This window comes from Ovis aries, chromosome 2 (genome assembly GCF_016772045.2).
Source record: "Ovis aries strain OAR_USU_Benz2616 breed Rambouillet chromosome 2, ARS-UI_Ramb_v3.0, whole genome shotgun sequence".
NCBI lineage: Eukaryota > Metazoa > Chordata > Mammalia > Artiodactyla > Bovidae > Ovis > Ovis aries.
Genome location: NC_056055.1, coordinates 199332975 through 199350452, shown reverse-complemented (window position 1 = coordinate 199350452; position 17478 = coordinate 199332975). Strand labels below are relative to the sequence as shown.

Below are 17478 nucleotides of genomic sequence, written 5' to 3'. Positions count from 1 at the left end.
GTATTGTAGATTGCTTCAGTTCCAAATTCTATTCTCACACTAATAAAAACAAATATATAATGCCTCATGCTTCTGATATAATTATTTGTATTGTTTTATTTGAAAATTTGAAACTGTGTGCTTTTAGATAATCAATTTTGCACTGATATTTGATCTGCCAGAGAATGCAACCTCTTTTTTTTTTTTTCCACATTTATTGGCTAGAAAGAAGCCACAGAACTAGAACCAGAAAGAGCCACAGAACTAGAACTAGGCCCAGGTCTAGGATGGACCTACCTAGGGGTCTGTGGACATTATTCTAGTAAATGAAAAGAAATGTTCATCACTTTTATTCCAAACAGAAATAGCTTTAGTGATTTTATTACAAAACCAATATACATTCACCAAAAAAACCCAGGAAAGATAAGAAAATAAAAATCATCTATACTCCCACTTTTAGGCTACTGTATTAAACATTTTAGGGTATATGTTTCTCACCTTTTTTTCTGGCATATGTAGGCATATCAATACAGTTCTTGAAATGAAAATGGTATCTTTCCACACATATGGCTTTAAAATGTGTTTTTCCACATGAATAAAGAGCATGTTAGGAAGTTTCGCTTTCTAGTGTACTGAGAGGTGTATTTTCCCTTCTCCACCCCTCATTAAGAAAACTTAAATCTGTATTACTTTTTGAATCAGCCAGGCATTTGAAGGAAACAAAAGCCATGCTAGCTATTTTAAGCAGAAAAACAGAAAATTTTAAAATTTGATATTTAAAAAAGCAGGTGTTTATAATATTGTTGGGAAGTCTAGGAGAGGGATGTTATTCTCATCCTTGTTCCCCGTCTCATTAATGACCTTAAACATCTCTGTCCCTAAAGGACTAGGCAGTTGTTTACCCCTCTGCTTGAAATGTACTTCCCCCAGATACCACATGGGTCTCTCGCCACCTCCATACTTTGTTTAACCATCACCTGCTCAGTAAGACCTTTCCTGATCTCATATTTAAAGTTGCAAACTGACCTTTCTTCCAGCCTTCCAAACTCTTCTCTGTTTTTATCTCCACAGCACCTATGACTTTCTAAATAATTACATAACTTCTTTCTTTTATTGCCTGACACCCCCACCCCTTGAGAAAAATGGATCTTTAAATATACTATTTATTATTGAATCTTCACTGCCTGGAGCAGTGTCTGGGCACATTTTTTAAATGAATATGTTTCTTTATACATGTGTCATTGTGTGCTTGTCTAATTATTTAGTAGGAATTAATTCCTGATGTCAAAGATATGCACAAACCTGCCGAGAAAGGTTTTAACAATTTGTTCTTCCAACGAGAGTCAATGAAAATGTCTTTTACCTGATACCCTCAGCAACATCATGCCCTCATCCCACTATTCTTTCCATTCCTTGAGCTCACTCTGTTCATCCCCACTTGATATATTTGCATTAACTCCTCGCTCCTCCCAGAATGCTCTCCAGCCACAATTCTATTACCGTTAAAGTGTCTTCCCGCTTTAGCTGTTATCTCCTTGGAGAAGCCTCCCCTGGATGTCAGCTGTAAAAAGCTTCCCAGTCACTCCATTTCACATCACCCTACTTTATTTTCATTATAAGCGTATTTCACTACCAGATTATTTTCTTATGTGTATGTTTATGGGTTTGTGTTCTCTCTCTGGAATGTAAGCTTCATGAAAATAAGAGTTTCATAAGTCTTTTTCAACACTTATCTCCAGTAAATATGTGTTTGATAGTGGAATAGACCCTGGGTGTTGTCATTTTTTTATTATGACTAACTACTGGGTGGGAAGTAGATTTAACAAGAATTATTTTTCTAGACTGGTGAAGCTGAGCAACTTTTCAAGTATGAAAGCTGCTTTTTTAAAAAATAGCAAATGCTGAGATGACCTAGAAGTTGAAATATTCAGTTACCATATTTGTTTTAGATATGCTGTATCTGATTTCTTATATTTCTGATAAGTTGCATGATTTCTAAAGACTGAAGCCTTCTTTCTCATTTATGTCAACATTAGTATCCGTAAAGTAGGATTCCTTCTGCAGATTGTATTCACATACTGTTGTTTTCTTTTCCTCTCCACAGCTTTTGGAAAGAACCAACAGTGTTTTTGAAGAGTCAGATTCCGGTGCTACCAAGAGTCCGCTCCATTTAGCTGTAAGTGAGATGCTGTAGGAAGCTTCAGCTTGTTACAAAAGAACCCTAAGTGTTCCCAAAACTAGGCTGCTCTTAAAAGGAAAGCATAGCAATGCAGTAATAACTCATAATGAACACAGTACATGGTTAAAGCCTCAGGCAGCAGAGACAGATGTGACTCCAATTCCAATCCCAGTTTCACCCACTGGTGACTTTCACATCACTCACCTTGTCCGAGCCTTGATTTCCCCATCTGTAAAATGAGGACACAGGAAAAGAGACAGTGTGCATGGAGCCCAATCACAGTGCTCTTAATAATGATTGTTACACATTTTAGCAGTCTTTAAAATTATTATCTAGTAATAATAATTACTAACCGAGGAAATGTTTTATTTTTATTTTAGAGATGTAAATATAGACAACAAGCATTGAACTGTAGATAATTGAATACCATAGTTAAAAACTTGTGAGATATTTAAACACAGACCTGTGAGAGCAAGATGAAAATATGCATGAAAGCAGCTCTGCAGCTTCTGCCGAGGCTTGAAATTGGGGTCTCATAGAAAGAATCAGACCCTGCTTCTTGTAATCTGGTGAGATTTGGGAGGGAGGTGAAAATGAAAGTGCTAGATGTTCAGTCGTGTCCCACTCTTTGCGACCCCGTGGACAGTAACCCACCAGGCTCCTCTGTCCATGGAATTCTCCAGGCAAGAATACTGGAGTGAGTAGCCATTTCCTTCTCCAGATCTTTCTGAACCAGGGATCAAACTCTGGTCTCTGGCAGGACAAGCAGATTCTTTACCATCTGAGCCGCTAGGGAGGGAGGCAGAAGTTACTTTGTTACCAATAAAGCTTCCTCTCCACATCCCATCATTGAAAGGAAATGCAATAGCTCAGAGTGAGAATCACCAAACTCTCCCTGAGGGTGACAGCTGAGAAGCTTACCACCACTCTATGTCTGTGAAGGTCTTGCTAATCAACAGCTGTTCCCTAGAAACCTCTCAGACTGACAACAGCCAGCTCACCTGCCCAAGGCGCTGCTGAGTTGTGAGACCTCAGTACAGGGCCATCAAGATGTTTGGACACAGCTAGAGATTGGATACTGGGAAGAGTAGGATGCTGGGTCTCTGTGTTTAACAGTGACAACATTGTACTCAGTACCACGCACACATAAGCACGTTTTCAGTTTCATGCTGATGAAAAATTGAGATGGAGATTTTGGAGAGCTGAGAGGAGTATTTTATTGATGGACACAAAGAAATTCAGTCAGGGTAGGAAAGGATGAGGATTGGGATGAACTGAGGCAGGTAGGAATGTAGGAAGGAAGGGATGAGGCCATCCCATGAGGATTGGGATGAACTGATCACACTCCCTGGAGCCTTTCCCTCCTTGCCAGTCTCCTCAGGTACCCACCAGTCCATCTGCTAGCATCTCACTCACCACCCTCTGCCACATCTACCGACATAACCACGGTATGCACAGTGATAAATATGCACATGCCGAGTCCTGTGAAAGCAGGCTAAAACGTCCATGAGTCTTTCTGCTGGACATGGGCTTAGAGTAGAAAAGGTGGGTGGATATTTATGTATAAAATTTCATACCAGTTGTCTCTTAGTACAATCACTGCAGATGGTGACTTCAGCCATGAAATTAAAAGATGCTTGCTCCTTGGAAGAAAAGCTATGACCAACCTAGACAACATGTTAAACAGCAGAGACATAACTTTGCCAACAGAGGTCCATCTAGTCAAAGCTATGGTTTTTCCTGTATCATGTATGGATGTGAGAGTTGGACCAGAAAGAAGGCTGAGCACCAAAGAACTGATGCTTTTGAACTGTGGTGTTGGAGAAGACTCTTGAGAGTCCCTTGGACTGCAAGGAGATCCAACCAGTCCATCCTACAGGAAATCAGTCCTCAGTATTCATTGGAAGGACTGATGCTGAAGCTGAAGCTCCAATGCTTTGGCTACCTGATGCAGAGAACTGACTCATTGAAAAAGACCCTGATGCTGGGAAAGATTGAAGGCAGGAGAAGAAGGGGATGACAGAGGATGAGATGGTTGGATGGCATCATTGACTATGGACATGAGTTTGAGCAAGCTCTGGGAGTTGGTGATGGACAGGGAAGCCTGGTGTGCTGCAGTCCACAGGGTTGTGACAGATGATGTGATATGGCTTAGAGCAACAAAGCAGGTTGCTCTTAAGGTTGACCCTAGAACCTCTCTCTTCTCAGCCATCTGCTGGGCCTGGGGAAGTTAGCCCAAGGCTGGGCATTCATAGAAGCTCTAGCTACCCTAAGAGACACCTATCAGTAAGGTTATCTCAGATAGGATTCTCATTTCCTTTGACAGTGTGGTTGATTGCATTGCTAAGCCCGCTGGTAATCTGAGAAGAGCCCTTCTTAGCTTCCAAAAATTTTATAATCTCTCATTCTTTTTCTTTTTTCTTTCATAAATTAATGAGTCCTTTCTGGATGCTAGGTGTTCTGCTAAGTATTATGAGTTTCCAGTCATGTAAAGACAGGGTGGTATGGTATCACTGGAGAGAGATGGGCTTGGGTAGTTCTCCAGCTGGCAGGGGTCTAGTAAGCACCCCCTGGAAAGAGGGGGTCCCAGCCAGCAGTCTTCTCATTAGCATCTCACCTGGACATGGTTTTCCTATCTGTAAATTAAAAAGGAGTGAGTTAATTAACAACCCCCAAACCCTTTCCAACTTGTTAATTTGTTGTATGATCTCGGGCAAAAACTAACCTCTTGTGTCTCAGTTTCCCCACCCATTATATGGGGAGAATAGCACTATCTCTGTCATAGGGACGTAGTGGGGATGACATGAGTTAATACATGTAAAGCAGTTAGAACGGCACCTGGGCTTATGTGGAATCAGCTGGGGCTTCATCTTTGCTCTTAGTAACATCAGTATCATTCTTCCCTTTGACGTGTACTGACTGTGCCTGTGCCAAGCACGGCTTCAGAAGCTGGAGAGATAGCAGTAAACAAAACCCAACCGCTGGTTTTGTAGGGTGGCCAGTCTAGGAAAGACACTAGGCAAGTAAGTAGACAACATAGCAGATGGTAAGAAGTGCGTGCTGCTCACGCTACAAACAGGAGCAGTGAGGTAGAGAGCATCAAGGTGGCAGACAGGGTGATGTTTCTCACAGCACAGAATCTCCTGTTTGAACAGCAACTCGATGAGCTACCCATTTGGTCTCTGACCAAAGAGTGTTCTGGGCAGAAGTGCAAAGTCCCTGGTATGAGCATCTTGGCGCGTTCCCAGAACAGCAGGGCCACCGTGGCTGAAGCAGAGTAATGAGGGGACGGTGGTAGAGATGAGGTACACATATTGTCAGCAGGCTGGGGAGTGCGGCACGGAGGCAGGGTAGGGCCTCAGACCCCAGTGGGAACTTTGACTTTTTTTCTGACACGATATGAAACCATTTGGAGGGTTTTGAGGAGACAGATGATGTGATACGGCTTTTATCTTAAAAGCATCACTTTAGCTTCTATGTTGAGTTTAAATTGTCAGCGAACAAAGCAGAAATAAGACAACCATGATAATGATGACTTTGACAGGGTGATAGCAGTGGGTTAATTCTAAAACTGTTTTGTATTTTTCCCTGTAAATGCTAACACTTTTTAAAGAAATTAGTATTTGCTCCAAGAACCCCACAAGTATGCCCATCACCCGCCCCAGGACCTTCTGTAGCAATTAACTTAATTAAAACTCAAGACACATTATTTCTTCCATGGACGAGTCTACAATGAAAGAGAACCAGATGCCCCCAAACCTTGACTGCCCCCAAGAAACCTGACCTGCCTTGAGTTACTATTTCCTGGCTGAATGATTCAAGTCTCCAGGGTTATCCGCCCAGTGAATTTCATAAGCATTTCATCCACTTGAAAAAAATTAAATTGAGAAACAAGGCTATGCAAATGAAAGGCTCCAGCTGTCGAGTTTTCCAGATGGACCGGTTGTTTCATGGATTTTGCTGAGATTCCAAATTCTTTCTCCTGCTGCCCTCAGTTCCAATCTAAAATATTTAAAGAAATTAATCATGTTTAAGAAATATTTAAGTTACTTAATGAGATATTTTAAAGTCTTTTGTAAAAAAATTTTGAAATGTTTGCTGCTTCTAGTGAAGGCTTAAACTGGGTTATCTATTGAAAGCCAAAATACTACATGCTTTTTGAACCAACGTATTTGTTCTTTTGTGTGATTACTTCTTCCTTGAGTTATTTAAGAAATTATCTGTGGAACTACCCACTGAACACCTGATTTAGGATGGAAATAGAAAGAAAATTATGAGCTTGGTTCATATGCACTGCCGACATGAGAAAGATCTTCTTTCCTGACTACTTGAATTTCTTTCAGAGAACTTGAAGTTTTATTGTATTCTTTTTTATAGACTTTAAGAATCACATAACTACCTAAAGATAGAGTCATGCATTTAGCCATAAAATAGAGTCCCATATTATGTGATAGTTTGTTTCTAGGGTTAAGCTCTAAAGTGTGAAGGTAAGTGAAAATTCTTGTATTATCAAGTTTACCTTTATTATTTCCCGTAACTTGCCCTGGATGTTTAATATACATAGTTTTATGTCTTCAACTCTGTATAGTAATGCTTTTGCATACTAAAATTCAAGAGATGTAGGTTTGACTAAATGAAGAGACAAGGGGAATTCTATACATAAATCTAGCCTTTCGGCCATCCTCTCTTTGAATTTTCAAGTGCCTGATATAGAAGAAAACATGGATTGGAATTCTGAAGCTTTCCTTCAGCAGGTTTCACTCTATTTTATTTTAATATTAAGCTTCTTTATGCTGTGCTCCTGTATTCAGCTGTGCCCAACTCTTTGTGACACCATGGACTCTAGCCTGCCAGGCTCCTCTGTCCATGGAATTTGCCAAGAAAGAATACTGGAATGGCTTGCCATTTCCTACTCTAGGGAATATTCCCAAACCAGGGATCGAACCCACATCTCCTGCAGCTCCTGCAGCTCCTGCATTGTAGGTAGATTCTTTCCCCGCTGAGCCATCAGGGAAGCCCAAAAGGAAAGGCCATCAGATGACTTAGGTTCCAGTCCTGTTACAACATTAGCTGTATGACCACCTTTAGACCACCTTGAGTCAGAGGACTAGAAAGTTTTATACTTCAAAGTAAACTTCAAGTTGCTATGGTAAAGCAAGAACATTCTTTGTATTCACTGGCAATCCATGAACTGAATACGCAGAATCTTGTGAGACAGCAAATAAAATAAGCATGATCTAATGTGGAAATGAAGTATACTTGGAAATATCTAAAGAATGAAATGGCAGTAGTAAATTTAACACATGCAAATGGACTTATTTTTTGTTGTGAGAATGAAAAAGAGAAACTTCAGGGGTCTTTTACTGGAGTTAGGTTCTTAGGTGAGCACTTAAGTGCCCTGCAGTGTAACTCTGCAGTCCTGAGCAGTGCTGATCCCTCTACATGAGGTTCCTCCCTGCATACATTTCTTTTTGCTCTGAGTTTTCTCTTTATTAATCTAAATATGTTATCTACCGTGCTTTGTAGATATGCATGCAGTTTATAAGTTGCCAATTCTACTTTCCTCAGTTCAGTTCAGTTCAGTCACTCAGTCGTGTCTGACTCTTTGCAACCCCATGAATTGCAGCACACCAGGACTCCTTGTTCATCACCAACTCCTGGAGTTCACTCAAACCCATGTCCATCAAGTCAGTGATGCCATCCGGCCATCTCATCCTCTGTCATCCCCTTCTCCTCCTGCCTCCAATCCCTCTGAGCATCAGGGTCTTTTCCAATAAGTCAACTCTTCACATGAGGTGGCCAAAGTATTGGAGTTTCAGCATCAGTCCTTCCAATGAACACCCAAGAGTGATCTCCTTTAGGATGGACTGGTTGGATCTTCTTGCAGTCCAAGGGACTCTCAAGAGTCTTCTCCCATGCTAGAGTTCAAAAGCATCAGTTCTTCGGTGCTCAGCTTTCTTCACAGTCCAACTCTCACATCCATGCATGACCACTGGAAAAACCATAGCCTTGACTAGACAGACCTTTGTTAGCAAAGTAATGTCTCTGCTTTTTAACTGGACTAAAGTCAAATAACAGAAAGTGTAAATGTTTACTATCTTTGTCATCATAGTAAGTGACACTGAAGAAAGGAGCATTTGCAAATAGCATCTGGAATCTGCTATTATCTATGTGGACTCATCTCCCTTTGATGTTATCTATGTGGACTCATCTCCCTTTGATATAAAGTCAGGATTTCTACATAAACTGAGTCAGTCACTACCATTACAATTTAAAATGAGAAGAGGTGTTACACAAATTTAAGTTCAAATAAGTGACAGGCTCAAGCCCAGGGTCAAGTGAGAGAGACCGACTTATACTCTAATGTAGATGCTCCACCTTTACAGGAGGATAGGTGCTCCCAAGCTGGCTTAAACTGATGGCATGAGTTGATGATGGCTGAAACTAGATGATGGATATTTGGGAATTTATGACACTATCCTCTCTTCTTTGTATAAGTTTGAAACTTCCTATAATAAAAAAGATAAATGTATACATTATGGCCCTGTCGCACGCTTTCTGTAGATGCTCACAAGAAGCCCACAGCTCAGGCTCTGTGGTGTGACTGAGAATTCCACCTCCACCATGGAAGGCTGTGTGCCCATGAGAGGATTGAGGAACATCTGTGCCTTCTGTGTCCTTGTCAGTAACAATGGGAATAACAGTAGCATCCAAGCCATGGGTTGTCCTAGCAAATAAGGTGCTATATGTTCAGTCCTGCCTGATACACAGCAAGTGCTCCATGAAATTAGCTGTTGCTTCTGAAGTCAGATTAGACTAAAGGCTTTCCATCTTAGGTTTCTGATTCACTCTTTGTTATTTAGCTCTCTGACCCGTTACATGTAGGCACAAAAGTATTTTGAAAGTCAGTTAAATGGAATTACTGGGAAAGATTTTAAGACATTGCCTAAAAACGTAGATACTTTGAGTTTCAAATCCTGACTTTGTCACTTCCTAAGTGATCTTGGATGAATTCATTATCATTGCTTGATCTGTGTTTTTGCCTATAAAAAGAATGTTTGCAAAGATTAGCACTCAACACAGTGCCCTCAATAAATAGTTGCTATCTTTAAAATATATTCTTATCACTAATACTAATAAATGATAATATAATTCATTAATTTATTCCTCAACTTATTGTTGAGTGTCTACTCTGTGCTATGCATGAGTCTAGGATACAGCAGTGAGCAATAAATACAAAGTACCTCCCATCTTAGATAACAATAGATATGTAATAAGTATCAAGTGATAATAAATCCTATAAAGATAACATAAAACAAGATAAGTGGGCTGGAGAGTGCCTTATATGTTGAGGAACAGGGTAGTGATCTATTTAATTAGGCTCTGGGAAGCCTCTAGATAAGGAAATGTTTGAAGCAGAATTAGCAGAAAAGCCATGTGGCTCTTAGAGGCAGAAGAACTCTCCAGGCAGGGCAAGCAGAAAGTACAGATGCAATGGCCCAGAGAACACTTTCTTTAATCATAGGGAGTGGGGAGGGGAGGCTAGTGTGGTTGGAGCAGAGTAAATAAGGGGCCATGCTGATGATCAAGAGTGAGGGAAGCCAAATCCTAAGGGTCTGAATGGTCATGGGAAGTTTTGAGTTGTGTTCCCAATGAGTTTTCATCAAGGAGTGCTATGTCCAACTTGAGTTTTCAAAGATTTCATCTTGTGGCTGTTCAGTAATAGTTTGCTGGTGGCTCAGATGATAAAGAATCTGCCTGCAATGCAGGAGACCTGGGTTCGATCCCTGGATTGGGAAGATCTCCTGGAGGAGGGCGTGGCAACCCACTCCAATACTCTTGCCTGGAGAATCCCCATGGACAGAGGAGCCTGGCAGGCTGCAGTGCATGGAGTCGCGAAGAGTCGGACACGACTGAGCGATACAACACAGCACACAGCAAGATGGGAGGGAAGCTTTTGCCATTGTGGCAACAGAGGATGTGGTATAGTGAGGAACTGGATAGATTCTGGATATATTTTAAAGAAGAAGCAGAGATGATCATGGCTTGAAAGTAGAGATGATCGTGTCATTGAGGGCTACTAGTTACCCAACACCTGTGTGTGAATTGTAACAGAGATATGGATGGCTGTTTCCCACCAGGTGCCTGACAACCTGATGACACCTCTGTTGGTGAGCAACAAAATTTCCTTTCTTTCAGCAGATGCACCCCTGTACCAGGGCATGGCAAGGCAGTGGGGAGAGATGGGGAAGCTCTTTTTAGCACTCGCTTGCCCCAGTGTTTCAAAGCTCTTGTGCAGGGCCACAACCCTGGGCTTAAGAGGGAAGACAAGATGACTCCAAAATTTGGGGCCTGAGCAACTAGGAGGGTAAAATTGCCATTTACAGAGATGGAGCAAATTTTAGGAGGAAAATTAAGAACTCATTTTGGGACATGTTAAGTTTGAGATGTATATTAGATATTCAAGTGGAAATTTCAATAGACATTTGAATATACAAGTCTTAGAAAGTAACTGGGATATAAATTTGGGATTCATCAACGTATGAGTTATACTATGCATATAATATATATGTTTAATATGTAACATAATAACCATAATCATTCATAAAAATAATATAATGAGAAAGTTTTATAAACAGTTCCTTTTAGTACTCTTTAAATCTTGTGGATCGTTTTAATCTAGTTTTTGTTATTGTTGTGGTTGATATATACAGAGAAAAAAATCAAGTAGTTATTAAAAAGATAAGTTAAAATAAGTCCATTTGTTCATTACTTTACCTCTCATTTCTAGAGTAACCACTGTTAAGTTTCCTTTGTATCTTCTAAAATTTCCTATGAATACAGAAATATATACACATAGATACAGGTATGTGGCTGAGTATATTTGCTTTTCATACAGCAAAATCATTGTATTTATTACTTGCAACTTAGTTTTTTAAAAAAAAAATTTTTGATAGAATTTGTCAAATTACCCTTCACAAATATCACACCAATCTATACTGCCACCAACAGAGTGTAAATTGATTTTTTTCCACCGTGTCTTAACTAATACCAGACATGCCCAAACTTAATCACTGCCATTTGGTAGTTAAAAAATAGTACCCTAAAAATTTACATGTTTTTTTCCATATGTTTTTTGATCTTTTCTTTTTCTTTTTCTGTGAGCTGCCTTTTCATACCCTTTACACACTTTCCTAGTTTTTAGAATGGCTTATGGAAGTTCTTTGTGTATTCAGGAAATTTGTCCTTAGTCTGCGCTAAGCATTTTTTCGAATAAATTGTGCCTAGGGTGACTGCTGCAGTAGAAACATAGCATAGGCGCCATGAGAGGACTCTGACTACTGAAGACACTGTCTCCTCCTCTACTTCCCTCCACCAACCATCCCCCGCCCCCACCGAATTCTTTTTTTTTTTCTTTTATTTCAGGGTCCTTGGTCTTGTATGTGCATATACAGTGTTTAACCCTATAGACTTTGTAAAAATTTCCTTTCAGACTTTTAGTTTTGTGTTTTAGTAGTATGAAGCCTCCTAACTTAAACACAGCATAGTAGCTCACAATAAGACTGAAGTTGGCCTTAATATATGGAATATACTTCCATAATTGTGTTTATGTTTTGATGATAATCAATGGAGAAAACAAGAGAAAAGGAAGCATGCCCTATGCAAAGGCTGTGAAATTTTATCTCTTCTCATCCCCTCTGGAAGGCAAGTTTTATTGCTCTTACTTTATAGATGAGGAAACAAACTCTAAGTGAAATTAAGAAACTCAACCAGGATCACATGGTTGAAATTAAAATGTTGGACTGTAACAGAAGATCAGTATGCTTCTGTTGAATTACAAAGTCCACAATGTTTTTAGTGATTTTTTTTTTCCTCCAGGTTTAACAGAAAAGCCTCCTGAAAAAATATTTGGATCTTACCAATGTGTTTAAGACTGAGCTGACAGATAAAAGAATATATTAATTCATTTAGCTGTTAGCCTGTGTTAGATTACTGGATTAATAGATATAAATATAAGAATACATTGATACATTTAGTACCTTTGCAGTAAATTATTTGACAAAAGAGAAGGAGCATTAAAAAATTTATATGTAACGGTGAGGTCTGTGCACTGTAATTTTTCCATCTAGTTCTAGTTTCAGCTGTGTTTCAATAAGTATGCCATGTGCTTTTTGAAGTAATCTCCCTCCGTGACCTGGGAGGCTTAGCCCCTCAAATGGACTGTTGTGGGATTTAAGGTGAGCAAGCACTTGAGTTGTTGGTTTCTCCTTTGCAGGCCTACAATGGGCACCACCAGGCCTTGGAAGTCCTTCTGCAGTCGCTGGTAGACCTGGACATCAGGGATGAGAAAGGCCGCACTGCTCTGGATCTGGCTGCCTTTAAGGGACATACGGAATGTGTGGAAGCACTTATCAATCAAGGTGCATCCATCTTTGTGAAGGACAATGTAACCAAAAGAACCCCACTTCATGCCTCAGGTAGGTTGTCAGGAGTCTGGTTACATTAGTTTTGCGGCCCACTTATAAGTTTGAGTAAATGGATGGCAGCATCTTCCTTCATCCCAATTTTGAAAATATCTTCTTTCTACGTCAAGTATGCCTGTGCTCTTCCAAAGTGCTTTTGGCTTTCTGTTCATTTAGAGATGATTAATGTTCTACATTCAGAGAGGCTCTGACCTTCTTTAAAGGCTACTTTTTTTTTTTTTTTAGAGCAGCTTTAGATTCATAGCAACATCGAAAAGGAAGGTATAGAGGTTTTCCACATACCCCTCGTCCATCACACATGCATAGCCTCTCCCATTATCAACATCCCTCACCAGACTGGCATATTCATTACAATGGATGAACCTACACTGACACAACATGATCGCCCAAAGTCCACGGCTTACATTAGGTTCCACTGTTGGTGTTGTGCATTCTGTGAATTTGAACAGGTGTCTAATGACATGTATCTACCATTCTGGGCTTCCATAGGTTGCTCAGTGGTAAAGAATCCTCCCGCCAATACAGGAGGTACAGGTTTGATCCCTGGGTCGGGGAGATCCCCTGGAAAAGGAAATGGCCACCACTGCAGTATTCTTGCCTGGAAAATCCCATGGACAGAGGAGCCTGGCGGGCTACAGTCCATGGGATTATAGAGTCGGATATGACCGAATACACACACACACACACACACATATCTATCATTCTGCCCTGAAAATCCTCTACACTGCATCTGACCTTCTTAACTCAAAAGAGCGTTCAGAACCTTTGGCCAATGGCAATCACAAAACTTTCTGGAAAAAAAGGGCACGGTGTATTGTTATCGTCAGATAAATCACATAGAATAAAATCTCATAGCATTTTGAAGCATAAAATTAATGATATTTCACAGCTACTTCATGTGCCAGACAGCAATCCTCTGAGTGTGTTATTCTGCATTCTAGACGTTTGTTACTTCTTCACTTTTGCTCTGATTATTTTTAAATTTTTTTAATTAAAAAATTTTTAATTGGAGTACAGTTTCTTTACAGCGCTGTGTTAGTTTCTGCTGTAGTGCAACACAAATCAGGTATATGTATACATTGGCACCCCACTCCAGTACTCTTGCCTGGAAAATCCCATGGACGGAGGAGCCTGGTGGGCTGCAGTCCATGGCGTCGCTAAGAGTCGGGCACAACTGAGCGACTTCACTTTCGCTTTTCACTTTCATGGGTTGGAGAAGGAAATGACAACCCATTCCAGTGTTCTTGCTTGGAGATTTCCCAGAGATGGAGGAGCCTGGTGGGCTGCCGTCTGTGCTGCAGCGACTTGACTTAGCAGCAGCAGCAGCATACATACGTGCCCTTCCTCCTGAGCCTCCCTCCCATCGCCCATCTCACCCCTCTCAGTCATCGCAGAGCACCGAGCTGACCTCCCCGTAGTGCGCAGCAGCCCCCCACTGGCCATCTGTTTTACACGTTAACGTATGTGTGTCAGTGCCATTCTCTCAACTTGCCCCACTCTCTCCTTCCCCCGCTGTGTCCACAAATCCATTCTTTATGTCTGCATCTCTATTCCTGCCCTACAGATAGGTGCATCAATTCCATTTTTCTAGATTTCATATACATGCATTAATATACGTTAATATTTACTCCCTATCTTTTCCTTTTTTAGTAATTATTCTTAATTGGAACATAATGGCTTTACCAACACAATTTTGTTCTGACTCTTGATGTATCAGGTGTAAAAATAGTCTCTTAAAAAGCTACATGTATTTTTCAAAAAGTAAGTGATTTGCCTCTTCTGAGATTTTTCTTTAATGCACATTAGATAAAACTGTGTCCAGATACTTCTAGACATATACACAGATGACAAGGTAATGTAGAAGAGTTTCTAGCTCAGCTAAGGCACCATTTTCTTTGGGTTCAGGAGTTCAGTGATAATAGCCTTTGATCAGGATAGCAGATATTATAAAGAGAAGTAAGTATCTTCACTGTGAAATAATGGATATACAGAGAAAGCAAAGGAATGAAAACAGTTTTCAAAAGACTTTGTGATTCTTGTACTTGGGAAAATTTTCTCAGAATGTTAGACTATGTGGACGCATTGCCATCTACATCTCTGAATGTTCAAACCACTGAGGAAAAATAATACAAAGATTGAAAAAACATGGCGTTGCTTAATTATCTGGAAACAGTTGTTCCTAGAAAAAACTTTAGCCATGACGTCAGCAGTGATTGGTATGGTTAAATTATAAGTTCTTATTTCTCATCACATTTAGTCTTTTTGGTATTCTAGGCATTCTTAGAATTACCATATAGTTTACATTTAGTTATCCTTTTAAAGTTGCCTATTATTAATGCCAGCACCCTGCTTTAGTTACCGAGTACTTCCTGACACTTACAAAGGACCCATTTTGGTTGTGGAAAATCGCCCTTGTGAACAGGGAAACAATGAAGAATAATCAGTCATTCATTTGCCACTGTGATAAAGGCTGTAGTCCAATGGAGCCCCCTAGTGGTCAACAGGACTCACTCCTTTTGGGTGTCCCCCGTGCAATTTGTTGAGAAGGTGCAGGCTGTCATTTGATTTTATTCTCCACAGAATGTCTGCTGTGCAGAAGCTTTAGCCTGTGCTTTGAGAATCTGCTTTTCCAGAATCTTTTCCAGCTCATTTGAGAGGCCAATTTTTTGTTTCAAATCCTGAGAGTACTGTGAGGAACAGGAGCCAGGATGGATTTTAGAGGGTTTGGCATAGATAGTTGTAATGACAGTTGTGGTCTTTGAGCAGCATGAAAAATGGCTGTCACTCATAGTCAGGGAGAGGCTGAGCTAGTCTGAGACAAAGCTGGATTTGGCAGGGCACAGCAAAAGGAAATGGTAGCATCTTTTTGCTAGAAGGCAATTCAGGGAAAATGTGCGTAGGAAGCCGAGAATTCTAGTGTAGCCACACTTTTAAAATAAAAGTTATATAGAAGCCAGCTAGTGACTACACTATCCTCCACACCATCTCAGTCTTCAGTGCAACCATGGCCCGCCATGGGACCATGGGATTCTCCAGGCAAGAATACTGGAGTGGGTTGCCATTTCCTTCATACTGGATGAGTGATACAAATTAGATCATTTTTCCCCTTTTTTAGTTTAGGCAAAAATAAAAATCCTCAAAACTATTATGATTATGACTATTTGAATTTGAGCATGCTCCAGGAGATAGTGGAGGACAGAGGAACCTAGTGTGCTACAGTCCAAGGGACGGCAAAGAGTCAGACATGATTTAATGACTGAATAACAACAACAACAATTTAAAGAATATCAAATTGATATAGAAAAAGGAATCAATCAAAATATGCTGTATTTCATGAGTATTATAAAATAGTACCACCTGTAGTATTTAGCTTTCAGTCCTCTGCTAATTATTTTCTTTTAAGCATACATTAAACCTCTTGCATATTTCACCAGTGCTAAGAGACTTAACGTAATTTTTAAAACAAAAAGCAAAAGAGCAACAACATTTCTACAAGATTTCCTCCTGAGGTACATAAATGGGATGTTGCTGAGAATTAGCTGAATGCAGTGGTCTACAAAACGGGGGTATTATCCCTGTAGTTAATTTGAGTGGTGTTGATGAATGTGAGCTAATTCTAATACGTATTGTCCCTGAAAAATGTGCTGTCGTTAAATTAGCCTTCTCTCATGACTGGCATGCAATAAAAAGGGCTGTAAAACACAGCTCTAAGAAGAGCCTTTATCAACCTAACATAGCTGCATCTATTCCCTTCTCTCTCTACAACCATAACAAGGTTAATGCAATGTATTTTATGGTACTCTTATTGTTCAGAGAGAAGGTCACATTCAGAATTTTAAATGTATTTGTTTGCATCCTACTCCCTGAGTAGAAAATCCTGTCTTTTGCAAGGCTGCGGGTTCCATTCAACGAGCTAAAGGAAAGTACCCCACCCCAGGGATTATCAGCCTGGGAGGTGGTTCCTGACCCTGCGGCACCAGGGTCTTCTTCCTAAAAGAACATCTTGCCTGGCGCACACAGGACAGAGTGAGTCCATGGGTTCCACCCCAGGCAGTCAAGGCCAACCCAAGATTGGGGCCACGCTTCCTGCCCATTGCCAGTTCCCACCTGGGCAGCTGAGTGAGGAGGGGCAGGGCCTGCTGCCCCCAGTCAGAGCTCAGCAGGGAAGAGAGAGGGGAGTGGAAGTGATAGAGGGTGGGAGGCTGCTGGGAGAAGGCAGAGAAACAAGGGCTTTGATATGAGGAACTCAGACGGAGAAGTCCTCCAGCTCTTGGGGTGGGAGCCATCTGTGAGTCTCCTGGGAGTGCCAGTCAATCAGTGAGCAGCGAGCCAATGGCTAACATTGCCAGCTTGAGGTCTGACTTAAAGCCACTAGTCATCAGTCAGAACATCTACCTCAGAACGTGCAATGATGGGGATAAGAAGCAGACTCTGTTCCCATCTCCCTTCCTCCCTTCCTCTGCTCCCCTCTTCCCTCCTCCTTTCTTCTGCTCCTCCCCTCCTTCACCTGCTCTCCTCTCCCTCCTCCTCTGCCTTCTCCTCCCCCTTCAACCTTCTTTTAAAAAGTACTTGAGGTGGACTGGACCCAAGAAGATTGTACAGAGTTGGGAGACTCTCTCAGAGGAACAGAAAGGTTACCTAGAAAGTGGAGAGAGATGATCCGTTCTATAGGAGTAGATAAGAAAGGATGTCCTCTTTAAGGAAAAAGGCCTCTATACAGCATCCAGGAAAGAAAGTTAGATGAGGACCACAGTGCCCTGATAGGAAGAAAGTGGAGATGGGTTGGTAACATATGTATTGCCAGCTGTGCCCAGCAGTTGGCACTAGCTGGACACC

The 17478-nt window shown here is 40.9% G+C and overlaps 1 protein-coding gene across 7 annotated transcripts in view; it reads left to right on the top strand.

Annotated features, from left to right (window-relative positions):
* Positions 1-17478, top strand: part of ANKRD44 (ankyrin repeat domain 44) — a 313666-nt gene that overhangs the window by 275598 nt on the left and 20590 nt on the right. For all 7 annotated transcript variants that reach the window (XM_027965056.2, XM_027965055.2, XM_042244028.2 and 4 more), the window contains exons 17-18: positions 2084-2155; positions 12435-12636. In XM_027965056.2, the coding sequence (XP_027820857.1) occupies positions 2084-2155; positions 12435-12636 (274 nt within the window). The remainder of the gene's footprint in view (positions 1-2083; positions 2156-12434; positions 12637-17478) is intronic.